General features: G+C 50.4%; 1 protein-coding gene across 1 annotated transcript in view; it reads right to left on the reverse strand.

Annotated features, from left to right (window-relative positions):
- LOC137433095 (uncharacterized) overlaps positions 1-19,923 on the reverse strand; it is a 76,819-nt gene that overhangs the window by 36,267 nt on the left and 20,629 nt on the right. Inside the window, exons 4-5 of the mRNA XM_078783106.1 lie at positions 6,604-6,847; positions 2,090-2,233 (exon numbers count right to left, since the gene is read on the reverse strand). Coding sequence (XP_078639232.1) covers positions 2,090-2,233; positions 6,604-6,847 — 388 coding nt within the window. The remainder of the gene's footprint in view (positions 1-2,089; positions 2,234-6,603; positions 6,848-19,923) is intronic.

The following is a 19,923-nucleotide window of genomic DNA, read 5'->3' on the forward strand; positions in this document are numbered from 1 at the left end:
AGTGTGTGGCGTCACCATGCCTAGATAGTAACATCAAAAGAGCTCTCTGAGGCCTTCAGAAAGAAGGTTATAGATGCCTTCGAGTCTGGGAAGGCATTTAAAAAGATCTCCAAACAATTTGAAATCAATCATTCGACTGTCTGGAAGATCATCCACAAGTGGAGAAGATTCCAAACAACTGCCAACTTCTTCAGGCCAGGCCGCCCCAGCAAGTTCAGCCTGAGAGCAGACCGCAAGATGCTGAAAGAAGTCTCAAAGAACCCCCAGAATGTTATCATGGGACCTACAGGTAGCTCTTGGCACTGTTGATGTCAAAGTGCACGAGTCTACCATTAGAAAGAGGCTGCACACATTTGATCTACATGGGAGGTGTGCCAGGAGGAAACCTTTGCTGTCCAGAAAGAACATCAGGGCAAGACTAAAGTTTTCCAATGAACAAGGCAAAGACCAGCACTTCTGGAGCAATGTGCTCTGGACAGATGAGTCAAAGGTAGAGCTATTTGGCCACAGTACCAGAAGACATGTTTGGCGAAAACCAAAGACAGCATTTGACCACAAGAACCTGATCCCAACTGTAAAGCATGGTGGTGGAAATATTATCGTTTGGGGCAGCTTTGCTGCATCAGGGCCTGGGCAGCTCACAATCATAGAATCCACTATGAATTCTTCATTGTACCAGAGGGTGCTTGAGGATAATGTGAGGCCATCTGTCGGAAAGTTGAAGCTCAACCGAAGGTGGACCTTGCAACATGACAATGACCCTAAACATACCAGTAAATCCACCAAGGAATGGCTGAAAATAAAGAAATGGAGGGTTCTGGAATGGCCCATTCAAAGCCCGGATCTCCCATCGAGATGTTGTGGGGGGATTTGAAACGAGCTGTGCATGCAAAAAACCCCTCAAACATCGCACAGCTGAAAGAATTCTGCATGGAGGAGTGGGCAAAAATTTCTCCCAGTCGATGTCAGAGACTGGTAGACAGTTATAAGAAACGCCTACTTGAGGTTGTTTCTGCCAAAGGGGGCAATAACACCTATTAGAGCCAAGGGTGTACTTACTTTTTCCACATGCGAAATTTGCATTTATGTTTATTTAAATTATACAATGGACTACTAAATGTAAATGCTTCATGATATTTGTTATCTTATATCACCTTTATCTATCAATATTGTTGAAATGAAGATCAAATAGCTGTATGTTGAAATATGTTGAAAAAGTCGAAACTTTACATGGGGTGTACCTACTTTTTCACGTGACTATGTTTTCACCCCTGTTTGTGTTTGTCTGTCTGAGCAGGATATCTCAAAAAGTCATGGACGGATTCAGAGACGGATCTTGGTGGACAGGTTGGATACGTGATAAGGAAGAACTGATTCAATGCTGGCGAAGATCCAGATATGAGTTTTTTTTTTATTTGAAGTGATTCTTCACCATTGCGTGAAAGGTTCCACAAAGGATATACAGCACGATATTTCAAAAAGATGTGGACGGATTCTGACAAAACTTGGTGGATGAGTTGGTCAGATGTCAAGAACAAGCCAATTCGATTTTTGTTCAGTCCGGATCCAGGTCTGGCCTATCCGTGGGATACAAAACGTAAAATGTTCAGACTGGCGGAGGTTTGCGCTCTACCGAGTGCTGTTCTAGTTTATCACGATACCTGTTGGATATATGAATAGAATCTCAGCAGATCGCACAAAAAAATTAATCTTTCAAACAGCTGTTTGTGGGACAGTACCTTTAATCTACTTATTATGTATTCAAATTTGTGTCACCATCCATCCCGAACATGTTCCATACTCTTTACATCTCCTCTTCGTACTCCTATTTTCTCCAAACATTTCTCACACTACCATACACTGCTTTCCCTCTTCTATCCTACCTCCTTCCTTGTCTCAATTTTAACTTTCCCATTTTACCTCCCGCACATCTCATTTCCAGCAAAACCGCTGGGTTAGCAAACACCCAATTATCTACTGCAGTGTTAATTAATGCTCAAAACGGTTGTGGCACAATGAACAGCTATCGTTGTACAAATGCTGTGCTTGTTTCCGAACACAAGGAAGTGTTCCGATATATTTCTCTCACCTTCAAAATCTCTGGGCTGAGGGACAGACAGGTCACATGACTGGTGACATTCTTGATCATGCCTTTTGTATCCACAGCAACCACAGTTATTGGCATTCGAGTTGGGTGGCCAGTTAGGCCTGACAAGTCCCACAGTTCTTCAGCCTAAAGAGAAACACAACACGTGTAAACCCCATAAACCAGTTGTGCTGAATTACAGGAGACTGTGAGCACCTTACAGTTTAACTGACGTAATGATTGAGGACACAATAAGAGCGATATTTAAATGAATCATTGTTTTTACTTTTGATTCACTAATTGCCATCCCTTGCTCAACCATATTTATAAGTCGTAATTAAGCCAGAGACAGAATATAACAATTGGTAAAGTGATTAATTGCCACCAAGCTGTCTGGTGTGGGTTTGACATCAGACAGGTTCAGTTTACTAAAAACTGTCATCGTGGTGCAAAGCCAGCAGGGGGTGCTGCATCACAGAGTATCGCTCAAATGGAGGCATTAATTAGGCCGTCTCATCCACATTTAATAGAGGGCATTATCTCAAGGTGTCTTTGAAAGAGTAGGCCAATACCTACTGGTATTCTTGCTGCAAATTCCCCACTTACGGCTTCTTCAGCAGGAGGCCAGGGTGCTGGGGTATGCATGTTGCACAGTGGGCCAATGGGCCAATCCTTGTGCTTAAATTCCATAGTATACCCTTCATTGCATAGTTGTTGGCAAAGCTAACTTATGACTCAGACCATACTATGTGGGGTGTTCAAAAGGTTCTTCAAATAACTACCTTTAGAGGCCATTTTCCCCCCGCAGAGTAGGGTTTGGTCTTTTTTCGGGCACCTTGGTCCCCTTTTTGAAGCAATGTTTTATGGCCGGATGCCCTTCCTGCCGCCAACCCTGTTAGTCGCCTCTTGCGACACACAGGGAATTACCAGTGAGAACTGGTACTCAATTTTCCGACCTCAGAAGGATAACAGGTTGAGTCAACCCCCCTGGCGTTAATTCAGCGATCGACCGGGATTCAAACCCAGGATCCTAGGATCCCAAGCCGGCACCCTAACCGCTAAGCCAACACCAGGCTAAAAAGGTTCTTCAAAGGAGATGCAATTATATATAATCCAAGACATGCCAAAGCAAATAAAAACAAGCGTTACGCCGAGGTCCCCCGTCGGTGAAGTGATGCGAGTTGACAAAGTGGAAGACGCAAGGCAGCCATCTTGGATTTTGACGTGGCGACCCAATTTTCAATAGCGTTCTTCCTTATGCCTAGATACACCCACACACCAGATTAGAAGTTAGTAGTTCGTTTATTTTTCAAGATATTTCGCTCACGAGGTTCAGACATATCAATATGGTGGCGGCCATCTTGGATTTTGACGTGGCGACCCAATTTTCAATAGCGTTGTTCCTTATGCCTAGATACACCCACACATCAGATTAGAAGTTGGAACTTCGCTTATTTTTCCAAGATATTCCGCTCACAAGGTTCAGACATACATGGCGGCGGCCATCTTGAATTTTGATGTGGGTTGCACCCACACACCAAATTCGAATGCGGTCCTTCGCTTATGCACGCACGCACGTACGCACGCACGCACGTACGCACGGACGGAGGGGAAAACCATAGTCCCCCTTTCGCTCCGCGGTGCGACGGGGGACAATAAAAATTTGTATTTTTCCTACTCGTCATAAATAGTTGTTTATAAGAAAATGAAAAACTTTGGTAGGTATACTATTATGAGTACCGTAAAATGGGGTGAATAGGGACAGCGAGGTGAATACTGAAAAAAACTGAAAGTTCGGAAAACAAACTGAAAAAAAGTTCAGAAACTTTTTTCGCTGAAAATTGATAACCATACTGATTTGTTGATATTTGGGTTGAAAGTGTTGTCTTGTTTTTTTTAAAAAGCAACTTATAGTCCCTATTAACCCCATATATGGGTTAAATAGGAATAAATAGGATTTTTATGGCTGTCCCTATTCACCCCGTTTTACGGGTGAACAGGGACAGTTACTAATACAAAAAAATAATAATCAAGAAACAATCCTGAGTTTCCAACTTATTGCTAAATTGATAGCTCAGATGGATGCACATAATATGCACCCATAATATAAACCACGGTGCCAATGAAAAGAAATATGGGATAAAAAGTTTCTCCAAACTGTCCCTATTTCTTGATTATTATTCATTCATATTCAGTGACTGTCCCTGTTCACCCGTAAAACGGGGTGAATAGGGAGAACCATAAAAATCCTATTTATTCCTATTTAACCCATATATGGGGTTAATAGGGACTATAAGTTGCTTTTTTTTAAAACAAGAGAACAATTTCAACCCAAATATCAACAAATCAGTATGGTTATCAATTTTCAGCGAAAAAAGTTTCCGAACTTTTTTTCAGTTTGTGTCCCTATTCACCTTGCTGTCCCTATTCACCCCATTTCACGGTACTCCTTTGTTGAAATGAAATGCCCCATGTCTCTATAGCGCAAGACGACATATTGAGGAACTCCTCCAAACAGAGACACAATCATGTGACTAATTAATCTAGTTTCACAGAACACAACCATGATATCGGCAGCTGTGGCATCCGCGTGCAAAAAGAGGAGTCCCTCCCAACTTGTACATCACGAGGATGATCATCCCACAGAGTTTGGTCAATGGCACTAACATTCTAAAGGATGGTTTGAAATGCTGCTATGCAATTGGCTGTCTGGATAAAATCAGCGGAGCATCGCCATCTGCAGGAGTTTTTGATCCATTAAACGGAGTGCCTCCTCGGATTGTTTGGTGGATCTGAAGCTAATACTACAACCACAGGTGGTAATAGGTAGCCAAACAGCCCACTCCAAAATAAGTGATGTAAGTAAAATGTGACCTGCTGTTAATATGCACCTCCTTCCCCCACCCACACCTTCCCACCTCCTTCCACTGTTATTTACCTTGGCCACAAAGGTGGGATGAGGTTGTATTTTCACTCCTGTCTGTTAGTCTGTCTGTCTTTCTGTGAACAGGATATCTCAAAAAGTTGTGGACAGATTCAGATGAAACTTGGTGTACAGGTTGGGTGTGTCACAAGGACAAATTGATTTAATTTTTGTGAAGATCTGCCTCCGATAAGTTTTTTTAAAGTGATTCTTCGACATTGAGCGATAGGGCCAAAAATGATATATAGCATGACATCTCAAAACGTTGTGGACGGATTATGACAAAACTAGGTGGACGAGTTAGTTGTTTAGGCGACAACAACAAGCCATTACATTTTGATTCTGGTCTGGGTCCAAGATCCAATGTTGTCCTTTGTAAAGAATAGGCCAGTATCGCCGGCAGCATGACCAAATTCCAAATTCCTGCCCTGACAAGGTGAATGTCAGGCCTGGCCAGCCAGTTCAGGAAGACTTGGGCAAGCTTCCCCCAAGTCAACCCCACAAGGTGGGATAATACTGGCTTTTAAAGAAGAAGAAGTCTGGGTCCAGATCCGGCCTATTAGTGGGATACAAAACGTAAACTGTTCAGCCTGGCGGAGGTATGTGCTCTACCAACAAGTGCCGTTCTAGTTTTGTTCTGTTATGTCATGGTCTGTTCTGTGTTCCAGCTCCTCCATGACCCTAGACTCTGCATAACAAAAATAAAATCAAGAAAGAGCAACCTTCGCCAGGATGTGTTTTCATGATTTTTAAGGCTTTTGTGTCAAAACAAATATGGCGGCCGAACCGCGTGACCGATGATGTCATCATTATTATTTTTCTCCACCAATTTATCGCCAGATGATGCTCAACAAATTTCATCTTGATCGGATGAAGTTTTGTACTTGTCGAATTATGACGTCATAATGGAGGAACCTATGACATCATCATCAACATACTTTATTCGCCATGGAGAGTTCTTTACAATGAGCCACGTCTCAATTTTGTATATGCAGTGCTTTCAGAGATAAAGAGGTGCAAATTTTTTCGGTGTTTCCAAGATGGTGCCTATACCACGTGACCTATGACGGCATAATATTCATTTTAAAATTCTACAGGTGGAGGTGCACCTCCACCAATTCTATGGTGAAAATTTACTGTCAATCGGACCAACGGTTGCAGAGAAAATTCTGAAAATTTATTCTGTGCGGACAAACAAACAGACAAACAGACTCAAATGCAATACTGTCTCCTCTGGCGAGGGTAATAATTTTCAAGGTGGGTTCAGGAGAAATGTCATTGCTTAAATAAAAGGAGATAAATAAATACATTAAAAATGTATAAAAATACACACATAGGTATGCATATACCTAATACACTTGATCTTATGATATTCTTCAGTTGATTCAGTTTAATCTTAACATTTCGAGTGAATAGAAAAAAGAAAAAAAATCGTTTTCATGGTCATTGGTATCCGACATTTGGCATTATCATATAACATTTTATGACAAAGTAGATAAGAACCATCCAATATTATACCTGACCACACCATGGTAAAACAGATGAGTGGCATGCGATAAACAAACAAACAAATTGAAGTTATCAGGCTCCTTACCATGGTAATCGGGACGATAGCCAGTGTGTTGTTTGTGGCAATGGGAAGTATTATGACGCCACGTCCGGGCCTCGTACTATTATTCCCGACACCCGATGGGGTCTCCGACACAAATCGCTTGCTCGTCTCGGAAGCAGCACTCTCCACCATTGGGATGCGCCACGCTAGCTTCCAGTTGTACTCGGTCCCTTGTCCGGCCCTTGCTTCCAGCTCCAGATGGAGTAATGGTGTTGGCTTCAAACCACTGTTGCACACATCACCATATCGTGATAAGTAGATACAAATTTGGCCATGAAAGATTGTGATTCAATGTATCAAAATCATGTTTTGTAGTACCAGGGTAATATGGATTGAGTCGCAGGATAATGTGGTTTGAGTCGCAGGATAATGTGGTTTGAGTCGCAGGATAATGTGGTTTGAGTCGCAGGATAATGTGGTTTGAGTCGCAGGATGTGGTTTGAGTCGCAGGATAATGTGGTTCGAGTCGCAGGATAATGTGGTTCGAGTCGCAGGATAATGTGGTTCGAGTCTCAGGATAATGTGGTTTGAGTCGCAGGATAATGTGGTTTGAGTCGCAGGATAATGTGGTTTGAGTCGCAGGATAATGTGGTTTGAATCGCAGGATAATGTGGTTTGAGTCGCAGGATAATGTGGTTCGAGTCGCAGGATAATGTGGTTTGAGTCGCAGGATAATGTGGTTTGAGTCGCAGGATAATGTGGTTTGAGTCGCAGGATAATGTGGTTTGAGTCGCAGGATAATGTGGTTTGAGTCGCAGGATAATGTGGTTTGAGTCGCAGGATAATGTGGTTTGAGTCGCAGGTTAATGTGGTTTGAGTCGCAGGTTAGTGTGGTTTGAGTTGCAGGATAACGTGGTTTGAGTCGCAGGATAATGTGGGTTGAGTCGCAGGATAATGTGGTTTGAGATGCAGGTTAATGTGGTTTGAGTCGCAGGTTAATGTGGTTTGTGTCGCAGGTTAATGTGGTTTGAGTTGCAGGTTAATGTGGTTTGAGTCGCAGGTTAATATGGTTTGAGTCGCAGGTTAACGAGACCCAACGACCTGCTGTGCCAGTGCTGCATGCGCCATAATGAAGAGCAGGTATCCTCCAGTGGGATGTTGTCCCATTTGTCCCATTTGTCCTATCTGCAATAATGAAATAATAAACAATTTTACGGTAGTGATCAAGCAAGTAAATAGCTGGTGACTACTTCAGATCAGTGGGGATGGTGGTGGACTTGTAGTGAGGACACTGGAATGTCATATCAGGGATTGTGAGGACACAGATAGAATTGTGCGAGTTTCGAGCAGTTCAGGTGATCGTTTCCATGTAGAAGTTCGAAAATTGCATATAAATCAGGCCTTGCGGTTAATGTACGATGGTGAAGGAGCTGCGCTCCAACGCGAGTCGAAAGAATTGACGCGATCAAAGACGGAATTCGTCCGAGTTGCTTTATCGAAACAAAACAACTCAGGTATTCTGACAAGCCCGTTTATCGGGCAGCAATATATATATACACATTTATGCCGGGGCGTTTGCCCGGGAAAACCGAGACCGGGCATGCCCGGGTGTCAAGGGCGAGTCCTGGAAAGGCGAGTCTGGACATGCCCGGGCGTCCTGGACGCGGCCTGGCAAGTCGAGGCTGGGCGTGCCCGAGCGCTCTGGGCGAGCCCTGGAAAGGCGAGAGCGGGCATGCCCGGACGCTCTGGGCGAGCCCTGGAAAGGCGAGTCTGGACATGCCCGGGCGTCCTGGACGCGGCCTGGCAAGTCGAGGCTGGGCGTGCCCGGGCACTCTGGGCGAGCCCTGGAAAGGCGAGAGCGGGCATGCCCGGGAAAGACGAGACCGGGCGTGCCCGGGAAGTTCGGGCATGCCCGGGAACAGCGAGTCCGGGCATGCCCAGGAGAGGCGCGTCTGGGCCCGTCCGGACGAGCCCGGCATGGCGATCGCGCCCTGGCCGCGTCCTGGCAGGTGCAAGGCGATTGTGTACATTCAGCGGGAACCGCTACACACGCCCCTCCAGAATCGACCTGCACCGGCAGGGTCAATTAAAGGGGGGTCCGGATGACCCGGCCAAAGCGACCCCTGGAGGGTCGTGGGGGGGGGGGGGGGTCCGATCCGGTGGTGGGTGGTCGAGCGGGGGGAACTGTGGATGGGGGGCGGCCGCACCGCGGAGGAAGGGCCAACCGTGGTGGTCGGTCGACGTCCACGTGCGCCGGTTTGAGGCGGTCCACAGAGATCCGGTCCGACCGGCCGCCGACGTCGACGATGAAGGACTTGTCGCCCCGTCGCAGGACCCGGAAGGGCCCGTCGTACGGCGGCCGGAGTGGCCCCCGGTGCGCGTCATGATGCACAAAGACGTACTCCGCTGTGCGAAGCACCGGGGGGACGTAGGACTGGGGGCCACCGTGGCGGGACGTTGGCACGGGGGCAAATCGTCGGGCGGCCTCCTGGAGGTCCGAGCGCTGGTGTGCGGTGGACCAGGGACTGGTAGCGTCGGGCACGAACTCGCCCGGGACGCGGAGCGGCTGGCCGTAGACGAGCTCGGCGGTGGACGCCCGGAGGTCCTCCTTGGGGGCCGTGCGGAGGCCCAAAAGGACCCACGGCAGCCGGTCGGTCCAACCGTCGTCCTGAAGGCCGGCCATGAGTGCGGCCTTCATGGAGCGGTGAAACCGCTCGCACAACCCGTTGGCTTGGGGGTGGTAGGCCGTGATGCGGTGCAGCATGACCCCCAACGAGCGGGCGACCGCACCCCAAAGTTCGGACGTGAACTGTGGGCCGCGGTCGGACGAGATGTCCACCGGTGCGCGACCCAGGTGGCGATGAACGCCTGCGCCACGTCAGCGGTGGTGGTGGAGGTGAGGGGCACGGCCTCCGGCCACCTGGTGGTCCTGTCCACCATGGTGAGCAGGTGGGTGAACCCCCGCGATGGGGGCAGGGGACCCACCAGGTCCACGTGGACGTGGTCGAAACGCCGTGCAGGCACGGTGAAAGGTGCTAGTGGGGCCTGGGTGTGGCGGTGGACCTTGGCCCGCTGGCAGGCCGTGCAGGCATTGGCCCAGTCGCGGACGTTCCGTCGAAGGCCGTGCCAGACGAAACGCGCCGACACCAGCTTCTGAGAAGCTTTCCGGCCCGGGTGAGAAAGGCCGTGGATGGAGGCGAAGATGCGGCGCTGCCAGGAAACGGGCACGATGGGGCGAGGCTGGCCCTGGGAGACGTCGCAGAGCAGGACGGTGCCCGCGAAGGGGATGTCGGCCAGGCGGAGGCCCGTGTCCGCCGCCCGGAGGGCCTGCACCGAGGTGTCGGTGGTCTGGTCGGCCGCCATGAGCGCGAAGTCCACGTCGAGGTGGACCGCGTTCGCGCTGGCCCGAGAAAGACAGTCGGCCACGGCGTTGTCTTTGCCGGCGACGTGCCGGATGTCCGTGGTGAATTCCGACACGGTGGAGAGGTGGCGCTGCTGGCGGGCCGACCACGGCTCCGTGACTTTGGCCATTGCGTAGACCAACGGCTTGTGGTCGACGAAAGCCGTGAACGGGCGGCCCTCCAGGAGGTGTCGGAAATGGCGAACGGCCAGGAATAGACCGAGCAGCTCGCGGTCGAACGTGCTGTATTTTAACTCGTTCGGCCGGAGTTGCCGGCTGAAAAAAGCGAGTGGCTGCCAAACCCCGTCCACCCATTGTTCATGGACGGCGCCCACCGCGTAGTTGGAGGCGTCCGTAGTGAGGGCGATGAGCGCGTTGAGCACCGGGTGAGCCAGCAGCGTTGCGTCGGTGAGGGCCCGTTTTGCGCTCGCGAAGGCTGCGTCCATGGCCGCGGACCAAACGATGTCATGCTTGGCCGGCTTGCCCCGGAGGGCCTCGTAAAGGGGCCGCATGAGCTGAGCAGCGCGGGGCACGAATCGGTGATAAAAATTCACCATGCCGAGGAACTCTTGTAGGGCCTTGATGGAACGGGGACGCGGGAACGTGGTGATGGCCTCGACCTTGGTCGGCAGCGGCACGGCCCCGGTCTTGGTGATGCGGTGGCCCAAAAAGTCAACGGTCGTCATGCCGAAGTGGCATTTGGCCGGGTTGACAATTAAGCCGTGCTCGCTGAGGCGATCGAACAATGTTCGGAGGTGGAGGAGGTGCTCGGCGCGGGACGTGCTGGCGACGAGGATGTCGTCCAGATAGATGAAAAGAAATGGCAGGTCGCGCAGCACGCCGTCCATTAAGCGCTGGGACGCCTGGGCCGCGTTCTTGAGGCCAAACGGCATCCTCAAAAATTAGAACAGGCCGAACGGCGTGATGACGGCCGTCTTCGGGACGTCGGCCGCCCGGACAGGTACCTGGTGGTATCCCCGTATCAGGTCAATTTTTGGAAAATATGACCCGTCCCACCAAACGGGCGGAAAAGTCCTGGATGTGCGGGATCGGGTACCTGTCGGGGGTGGTAGTGTCGTTGAGGCGGCGGTAGTCGCCACACGGGCGCCATCCGCCCCCCGGCTTTGGCACGATGTGCAGTGGTGAGGCCCACGCGCTATTGGAGCGCCGCACGATGCCGAGGTGCTCCAACGCGTCGAACTTGGCCTTTGCCACGGCGAGCTTGGCCGGGTCGAGGCGGCAGGCCCTGGCGTAGACCGGCGGGCCCGCAGTGGGTATGTGGTGCTCGATCCCATGCCGCACTGCGACGGCCGAAAACGTCGGCCACGTGAGGGCCGGGAATTCCGCGAGCAGGCGAGTGAACTAGTTCGCCGTCGGGAGGGCGCACGCCAGTTCGGTCGGCGCGGAGCTGCTCATCGTGCACGCCAGGGAGCTGAAGGTCTCGGCATTGACAAGGCGACGTCGTTTGACGTCGACCAGCAGCCCGTGCGCGCAGAGGAAGTCGGCGCCCAGCAAAGCCATGGGGACGCAGGCGGTCACAAAGGTCTACTGAAAGCGCTGGCTGCCGAAGCAGAGGGTGACGTTGCGCGGGCCGAAAGTGCATATGGCCGAGCCATTAGCAGCGACCAAAGAGGGGCCGCAAACGGCGTCCCGCCTGTCCTGCTCGGAGGCGGGTATGACGCTCAGTTGGGTGCCGGTGTCACAAAGGAAACGCCGCCCGGACGCTTTGTCCCCAATAAAAAGCAAGTTGCCCGAGTGGCCGGCGCTCATGGGTGGGAATGAACGCCGGCCCGGCCGTTTCCAGACTTGCCGAAAGCGCACGGGGGTCGGCACGTCCGAGCCTTGTGTCCGAACCTGGCGTGGTAATAACACCATGCCTGGTCAGGTGGAGGCCCCGGCCGTCGTGTCGGAAGCGGTCGGCGTGGCGTGGTGGCCACCAGTTGCACCGGCAGTTCGGCCTCCAACCGCGCAGGGCGCTCGGGCGTCGTGGGCGTCGCCTCGGACGGCGGCAGGCTCCAGGTAGCCGCGCCGATGTGTTGGCCCGCCGAGGAGATCTTATCGGCTTCTCTGGCGAGGGCGCGGGGATCGGTGATCGACGTGCCAGCCAGGGCGAGGCGTACCGGGTGAGGCAGCTGACGAAGGAACAGCTTGCGGAACAGAAAATCCGGAGAGTGCTCACCGAGCAACGAGAGCATATAGTCCATGCGCTCGGACGGGCGCGTGTCGCCGAGCTCGGGCAGGTCGAGCAGGCGCCGTGTGCGTGCCGCCGGTGAGAGGGCGAAAGCGTCGAGGAGGAGCGTCTTCAGCGCGTCATACTTGTCGGCAGCCGGCGGGTGCTCGAGGAGGCTCAGGGCGCGGGCCGCGGTGGCGGAACCGAGCGCTGCCACGACGTGGTGGAAGCGGGTGTCGTCCGCGGTGATGCCTCGCAGGGCGAACTGGGAGTCCGCCTGGGCGAACCAAACAGTCGCGTGAGCCTCCCAGAAGGTAGGCAGTTTAAGAGTCACTGCCGTGTTCATGTTGGTAGGTCACCAGTGAAGGAGCTGCGCTCCAACGCGAGTCGAAAGAATTGACGCAACCAAAGACGGAATTCGTCCGAGTTGCTTTATCGAAACAAAACAACTCAGGTATTCTGACAAGCCCGTTTATCGGGCAGCAATATATATACACATTTATGCCGGGGCGTTTGCCCGGGAAAACCGAGACCGGGCATGCCCGGGTGTCAAGGGCGAGTCCTGGAAAGGCGAGTCTGGACATGCCCGGGCGTCCTGGACGCGGCCTGGCAAGTCAAGGCTGGGCGTGCCCGAGCGCTCTGGGCGAGCCCTGGAAAGGCGAGAGCGGGCATGCCCGGACGCTCTGGGCGAGCCCTGGAAAGGCGAGTCTGGACATGCCCGGGCGTCCTGGACGCGGCCTGGCAAGTCGAGGCTGGGCATGCCCGGGCGCTCTGGGCGAGCCCTGGAAAGGCGAGAGTGGGCATGCCCGGGAAAGACGAGACCGGGCGTGCCCGGGAGGTTCGGGCGTGCCCGGGAACAGCGAGTCCGGGCATGCCCAGGAGAGGCGCGTCTGGGCCCGTCCGGACGAGCCCGGCATGGCGATCGCGCCCTGGCCGCGTCCTGGCAGGTGCAAGGCGATTGTGTACATTCAGCGGGAACCGCTACAATTGCATATCTGGTGTACAGCTGGTTTGTCGATGGCGATGTTTACCGTGACGTCACGTACCCGATCACGTGACCGCGCTCGTTGTTTTGGTTGGCAAAACACCAACCATGCTGGCCGTCGATGGCCAGGGAGTAATGCTTTCGATCGTGTCCGTCCGTGTGTGTGTGTGTGTGTGTGTGTGTGTGTGTGTGTGTGTGTGTGTGTGTTTGTGAACAATATCTGGAAATGTTCTGAACTGATTTGGATGAAAGTTGGTGGGATGATTGCCCTTGGGATAAGGAAGAATTGATTAGTTTTTGGTGAAGCTCAGGATATTATTCCGGATCCAGGAATTTTTTGAAGGATTTTTTTTACCATTGGAAGATAGGGCTCATTTTTTTTTTTACATTATTAGTCTAGTAGGAAGACTAGGTCCCCCTGCACCCCCCGGAGATATACTTCTAATCAGTGTTTCTAGATTGGAAAAAATGTGTAGAAAATGACTAGCTATGGCCCCAAGCTGAAAAAATGTCCCACATACCATTTTTATGCAAATTACTGCTGCAAATTTTATGCAAAATTATGCAAATTTTATGCAAATTTTTGATGAGGAGTAGAGTTGAGGGGTCTTTGAGGGCTTCATCGAGGTGCTCTCGGTTGCAAGACTGGGTCATTCTGAGAAGCACAGCAGGGTCAGAGATCATGATGTTCTCCTCCTCAGTGAATCTCTCCATCAACAGCCTCTCCATTGCCTCACACACTGTTTTGAGGCAAAAGAGGGACTTTGCGTAGGCCTTTCCACTGAGAACACCTTTGAGAGATCCACTTGTTACTAGTTGTGCCTCAAAGAGAATCTCTGCATATCCAGAACCACGCATCTTGTGTCCAGTGAGCATCCCGATGTAGTTCATGGATGTGTGGAAGGGTCCAATCGTTACTACATGACTAGCAAATTCATTTGGCCAGCGCCAGATGATGGGAAGGGCTTTCATGCAGACACCCAGATCAAATGTATTCAGGACCCATCTCTGACCCACCTCAGCAGTTGCTGCCTCGGAACGCTTCAGTAGCTCACGAACAACTGCGTTGTCTGTGATCGGTCTGTGCCTGGTGCCTGCATGGCATGGCAATGGCCTGCAGCCTGTGCCTGGGCTAGGGGGTTTCACCTCTGCAACTGGTTCTCCCCCACCCAGCAAATCAACAGTCGACTACTGCACGCCTATCCACCAACCGATCACAGACAACGCAGTTGTTCGTGAGCTACTGAAGCGTTCCGAGGCAGCAACTGCTGAGGTGGGTCAGAGATGGGTCCTGAATACATTTGATCTGGGTGTCTGCATGAAAGCCCTTCCCATCATCTGGCGCTGGCCAAATGAATTTGCTAGTCATGTAGTAACGATTGGACCCTTCCACACATCCATGAACTACATCGGGATGCTCACTGGACACAAGATGCGTGGTTCTGGATATGCAGAGATTCTCTTTGAGGCACAACTAGTAACAAGTGGATCTCTCAAAGGTGTTCTCAGTGGAAAGGCCTACGCAAAGTCCCTCTTTTGCCTCAAAACAGTGTGTGAGGCAATGGAGAGGCTGTTGATGGAGAGATTCACTGAGGAGGAGAACATCATGATCTCTGACCCTGCTGTGCTTCTCAGAATGACCCAGTCTTGCAACCGAGAGCACCTCGATGAAGCCCTCAAAGACCCCTCAACTCTACTCCTCATCAAAAATTTGCATAAAATTTGCATAATTTTGCATAAAATTTGCAGCAGTAATTTGCATAAAAATGGTATGTGGGACATTTTTTCAGCTTGGGGCCATAGCTAGTCATTTTCTACACATTTTTTCCAATCTAGAAACACTGATTAGAAGTATATCTCCGGGGGGTGCAGGGGGACCTAGTCTTCCTACTAGACTATATCTTCTATATATTCTATATTTAACATTGTGATATGAAAATAGTTTTCATATTTGTTGTAAATGTAGTTTAAACTCGTGGTTATGCGTTAGAGCGGTGTATTTTGTTAGCAGCGTCGTCTTCAAGGTTTTTTTTTTTTTTTTTTTTTTTTTTTTTGTATACAAGATCGAGGCTCGTGAAAGAGCGAACATTAATCACACAGAAAGACAAACCGACACATAAAACATATAACATCGGGAGCGGTAGACAAGATGGGAAGAGAGGGGGAAGGACACAAACACAACATTTAAGAGCAGGGACCGAGAGACATGGAGACATCGAGAGATCTGAGAGAGGGCGAGGGCTTTGGGGGGGGGGGGGGGGGCGTGGGAAGGGGGCGGTGGGAGAGGTATAAAACATATGGACACTGCCAGGACTTCCAGGAAAGAAGTTGGAATTTCAAACAAGGTGGATCTGGGGTGAATTAGCGGGGGTAGAAAAGATCAAGGTTTTGGATGGGGGAAGATAAGAGATGGTGGTGAACAGCTGTTTTAAAGACCTGGAGGGAGGAGTGGGATTGAAGGGAGTGAGGGAGTTTGTTCCAGAGGCGGGAGAAAAGAGGAATGAAAGAGTGAAGGTGAGCAGAGAGCCGAGATTTCGGCAGTTTAACCATCAGAGGGTTGCTGGCAGATCTTGTGCGACCTGTAGGAATATTTGGGGGACAGAGCACAGAGAGAGCTGGGGGTGCAAGGCCGGAGAGGAGTCGGTAGAAGACAGAAAGACCACCTACCTGCCTGCGGTGAGTGAGTGAAAGGCCCTCAGAGATAGCTTCATCGCGGGAGATTCCAATAATTCTGAAAGCTTTGGTTTCAACAGCGTGAAGCCGAGCTAGGTGTGAGGCAGGAGCACCGGCCCATAGGGGAGAACAGTATTCCATTGAGCTGCGGATGAAAGCCTTGTATGTGGTGAGGAGCTCAGGTGTGCCGAGGAAGGACTTCGCACGACGGAGGATGCCCAGTCGGCGACTGGCTTTGGAGGCCAGCTTGGAAATGTGGTTTTCCCAAGAAAGATCATGGCAGATAGTGAGACCCAAAATCTTGAGCGACAGAACTTCTTGGAGAGGATTGTTGAGAAAGTAGATGGGAGGGTTGTCCAGTCGATCTTTTCGGAGAGACATAGTTAGAGTGTGAGATTTGTCAGGATTGAAAGACATGTTCCACTTGTTTGACCAGTCTGTGATTTTGTCCAGGTCTTCAGAGAGTGAGGAGGCAGCAGACTGCCGATCTGAGGGAAGAGGAATGGAGCGGCAGAGAGTGGTCATCAGCAAAGAGATAGAGGATTTTCGAGAGAGTCAGAGAGATCATTGATGAAGACCAGAAAAAGCACGGGGCCCAGAACACTGCCTTGGGGAACTCCAGCCTGAACAGGAAGAGGAGATGAGAGAAACCCATTCAGGGCCACACGTTGACGACGACTAGAGAGGAAGTCCGCCAGCCATGCGTGGAGATTTCCATGGATACCAAAGGAGGAGAGTTTGGTGAGCAGAGCAGGGTGCCAGACCGTGTCGAAGGCACGTGATATGTCGAGGGAGACAGCTCTAATTTCCTGTTTGGCATTGAGGACCTCCATCCATTGTTGAGACAGCAGAAGCAGCATGTCCAGAGTAGAGTGACCTGGTCTGAAACCAAATTGATGATCAGAGATCAAGCCATTGGAGAAGAGGAAAGATTTCATATCCGAAGCAATGATGGATTCCATGACTTTGCTGATAATTGGGAGAAGGCTGATTGGTCTGTAGTTGCTAGGATCTGTTTTTGCACCTTTTTTGTGCAAAGCGGTGATGTTGGCTGATTTCCAAGCAGATGGCAGTTGACCTTGAGCAAAAGAGAGGGTGAAGAGAACAGAGAGAGGGTGAGATAGAGCAGCAGAGCAGGATTTTAGGACCCGTGGGCTGATGCCGTCGGGTCCAGTTGCAGAATCAGAGTCGAGGGTTGACAGAAACTTTTCCACCTTGTCAGGAGGAAAGGACACGGAGTCCAGGAGCAGCAGGGTACGACTGGGTATGGTGGGTACAGAGAGGGATCGGTTTGGGACACAAGATTTAGAGGCAAACACAGAGTTGAGGCATTCAGCTTTTTCACGTGCGGAGTCAGCTGTGTAGCCATTTGAGGTAAGGGAGGGGATGGAGGGGGAACAAACACCAGAAACGGATTTGACCAGACGCCACCAGGATTTGGAAGAGGGAGACAGATAAGAGAGTTCGGTCTTGAGAACGGAGAGATATTGTTTCCTGGCTCTCCTGAGGGTGGACACACACTTGTTTCGGGCTTTGTGAAAGGAAATGAGATTTCCTTCCGTTGGATTTGCTTTCCAGGAGACGAAGGCAAGTTGTTTCTGGGCAACAGCCTCACCACAAGATTCCGTGTACCATGGATGGGAGGAAGGGTATGACAACTGAAGACGAGATGGGATAAATCTGTGCATGAGAGAGAGCAATTTACTTTGGAAGAATTCCCAGGATGAGTTGATGTCAGAGGTGGTAGAGATGGGAGACCAGTCCAGATGATTGATGGCTGCTTGAAGACCGTGCCAGTTGGCCTGAGTGAAATGCCAGACTCGTCGACGCTGAGCAGGCTCCCTGAGGATGGTCAGAGAGATGTCCACTTTAACAAGGACATGATCAGATGATCCGATCGGAGCAGAAGAAGAGCAGCAGACATTTTCAGGGAAGTTAGTCATAACCAAGTCCAGAAGAGAAGATGTTCCGTTGACTGAGATCCGGGTCGGGAAATTGACAGATTCTGTCAGTCCCAGTGAGTCGCAGAAGTCCTTTGCTGAAGAGCCATGGCTGGTGAGAGAGGTACCCACACCCAGCCAACTGGCATGGTGACAATTGAAATCACCACATATGAGGAAGAGAGAGTTGGGATGAGTAGATAGAAGTTGGTCCATATCATCAGACAGCGAGATGTAGATGGAGTCATCACTGTTTGGTGGACGGTACAACACACATATGAACAAGAGGTGGGAGCGAAGGGGAAGCCGTAGCCAGAGGTATTCCTGGGGGTGAGGTGGAGAGAGTGCAGTGCAGGGCGAGTGAGGAAGAGAGTTTTTGATAAAGATAGCAACCCCGCCTCCAGGACGAGGCTCAGGTCTATCATACCGGAGGAGGGAGTAGCCCGGGAGAGATACTATGGAATCAGAGACATCATAAAGGAGGAAAGTTTCTGTTAAGCAGATCACGTCTGGTTTGACAGAAGCAACCTGTATGGAGAGATCAGTTAAGTTTGAACGAAGGCCCCGGATGTTTGAGGTCCATACCGTTAATGAAGAGGAAGGGGGAGCATCAGATACAGAACAGGGGGGAGGAGGGGTAGGGTAAGATGTGGAAGAGGTGGAAGAGATAGGGAGAGCTGTTGAAGGTGTGTCAGAGATTTCAGAATAGCTCGGAGAAAGGGAAGGATGGGGCGGACAAAAGGTTTGATGGTGATTGGGTGAGCCACAATGAGGTGTTATTTGAGGAGGGGGAAGAGCGAGGCAGAAGGTTGGGGGAGATGGAGGTGAGAGTTTGAAGGGGGAAGAAGCGGGGAGGACGCTTTGAGGAGGGGGAGTGAGAGGGGGGAAATTGAGAAGCAATGAGGGTGGGGAGATTTGAAGGGGAGGGGTGAGGGGGGAGTTTGGGAGGGAAGGGACAAGGGGAGGGATTTGAAAGGGATGGGATATGGGGGAGATTTGGAGGGGAGGGGTGAGGCAGGAGTCTAGGAGGGGAGGGGCGAGGGGGCGTCTTGGCGGGGAGGGGTGAGGGGGTAGTTTAGGAGGGAGGGGGCAAGGGGGGAGATTTGAAAGGGATGGGTGATGGGGAAGATTTGGAGGGGAGGGGTGATGGGGAAGATTTGGAGGGGAGGGGTTATGGGGAAGATTTGGAGGGGAGGGGTGAGATTGGATTTTTGAAAGTGTACGATTTATGGGAAACGAACATTTATTGCAAAATGAGTTTGTGACATTCGAGTTAAAAATACGTTTAAGGACGCTGGATGGAGGATGGAGTGCAGGAGAGTTTAGGGAATGTAGAAAAAAGGCACTATAGGAGATGGATATTTTTTTTGGGATGAATTGATTTGGTGAGCAAGTCGAAAGCAGCCTTTTAAAGAAGAAGAAGAAAAAGGTGTTATAAAATATGACGGAATACATAACTTGAGGGGAAAGTGTAAACATTGAAGGTTAATGAGTGAAAACTATCTGGGGAAATGGGGGAGAAACACGTGGTCGAAGAACGAACGAACGAATAAGAATGAATAAACGAATGAGAACAGAGAAGGAAATGTTGTTGTTTGTTTGTTTGTTTGTTTTTTTTTTGTTTTTTTTTTTGAGTTGAGATTTACACAAGGAAGTAGGCTATGGGTGAAAAGCCTGGGAATACAGAGAACGAAAGTTATTGGATCACAAACGACGGACCGCTGAGAGAAAAACAAAGCCTCAAGGTTGTACAGTGCACACTGTACAAGGCCTCAAGACACGACACGGCAAACAGACGATCAATTTATGAAAGATAAACACCGAGAAACAACCAAAGTTGCACACAATAACTTCACACACCGAAAGATAATACAGTTTCGACAAAATACAATTGTGAACAGACTTAACTTCGAAAAACGTGGAGACCGTGTGGAGCTTCGAAAATCCCTCCCACCGTCTCCGAGATCTCGCGAGATCTCCAATGATAATAAAGACATTCTAAATATAATAAAGACATTCTGTCATTTTAAAACCACACAAGTGTGTATTCGGTTTCCCCGTTTCATAAAATGTATCGTTTGATACGTATAATGCTTTAAAACTGTTTTTTTTTTGGTTTTGTTTTTACCTCAGAAGAGATATCAACATTTACCTCAGCGAATGTCAATCGCGGTGTCAGTATCTGATGAACTTA

Source organism: Myxine glutinosa, chromosome 8, assembly GCF_964187855.1.
Source record: "Myxine glutinosa chromosome 8, kmMyxGlut1.1, whole genome shotgun sequence".
NCBI lineage: Eukaryota > Metazoa > Chordata > Myxini > Myxiniformes > Myxinidae > Myxine > Myxine glutinosa.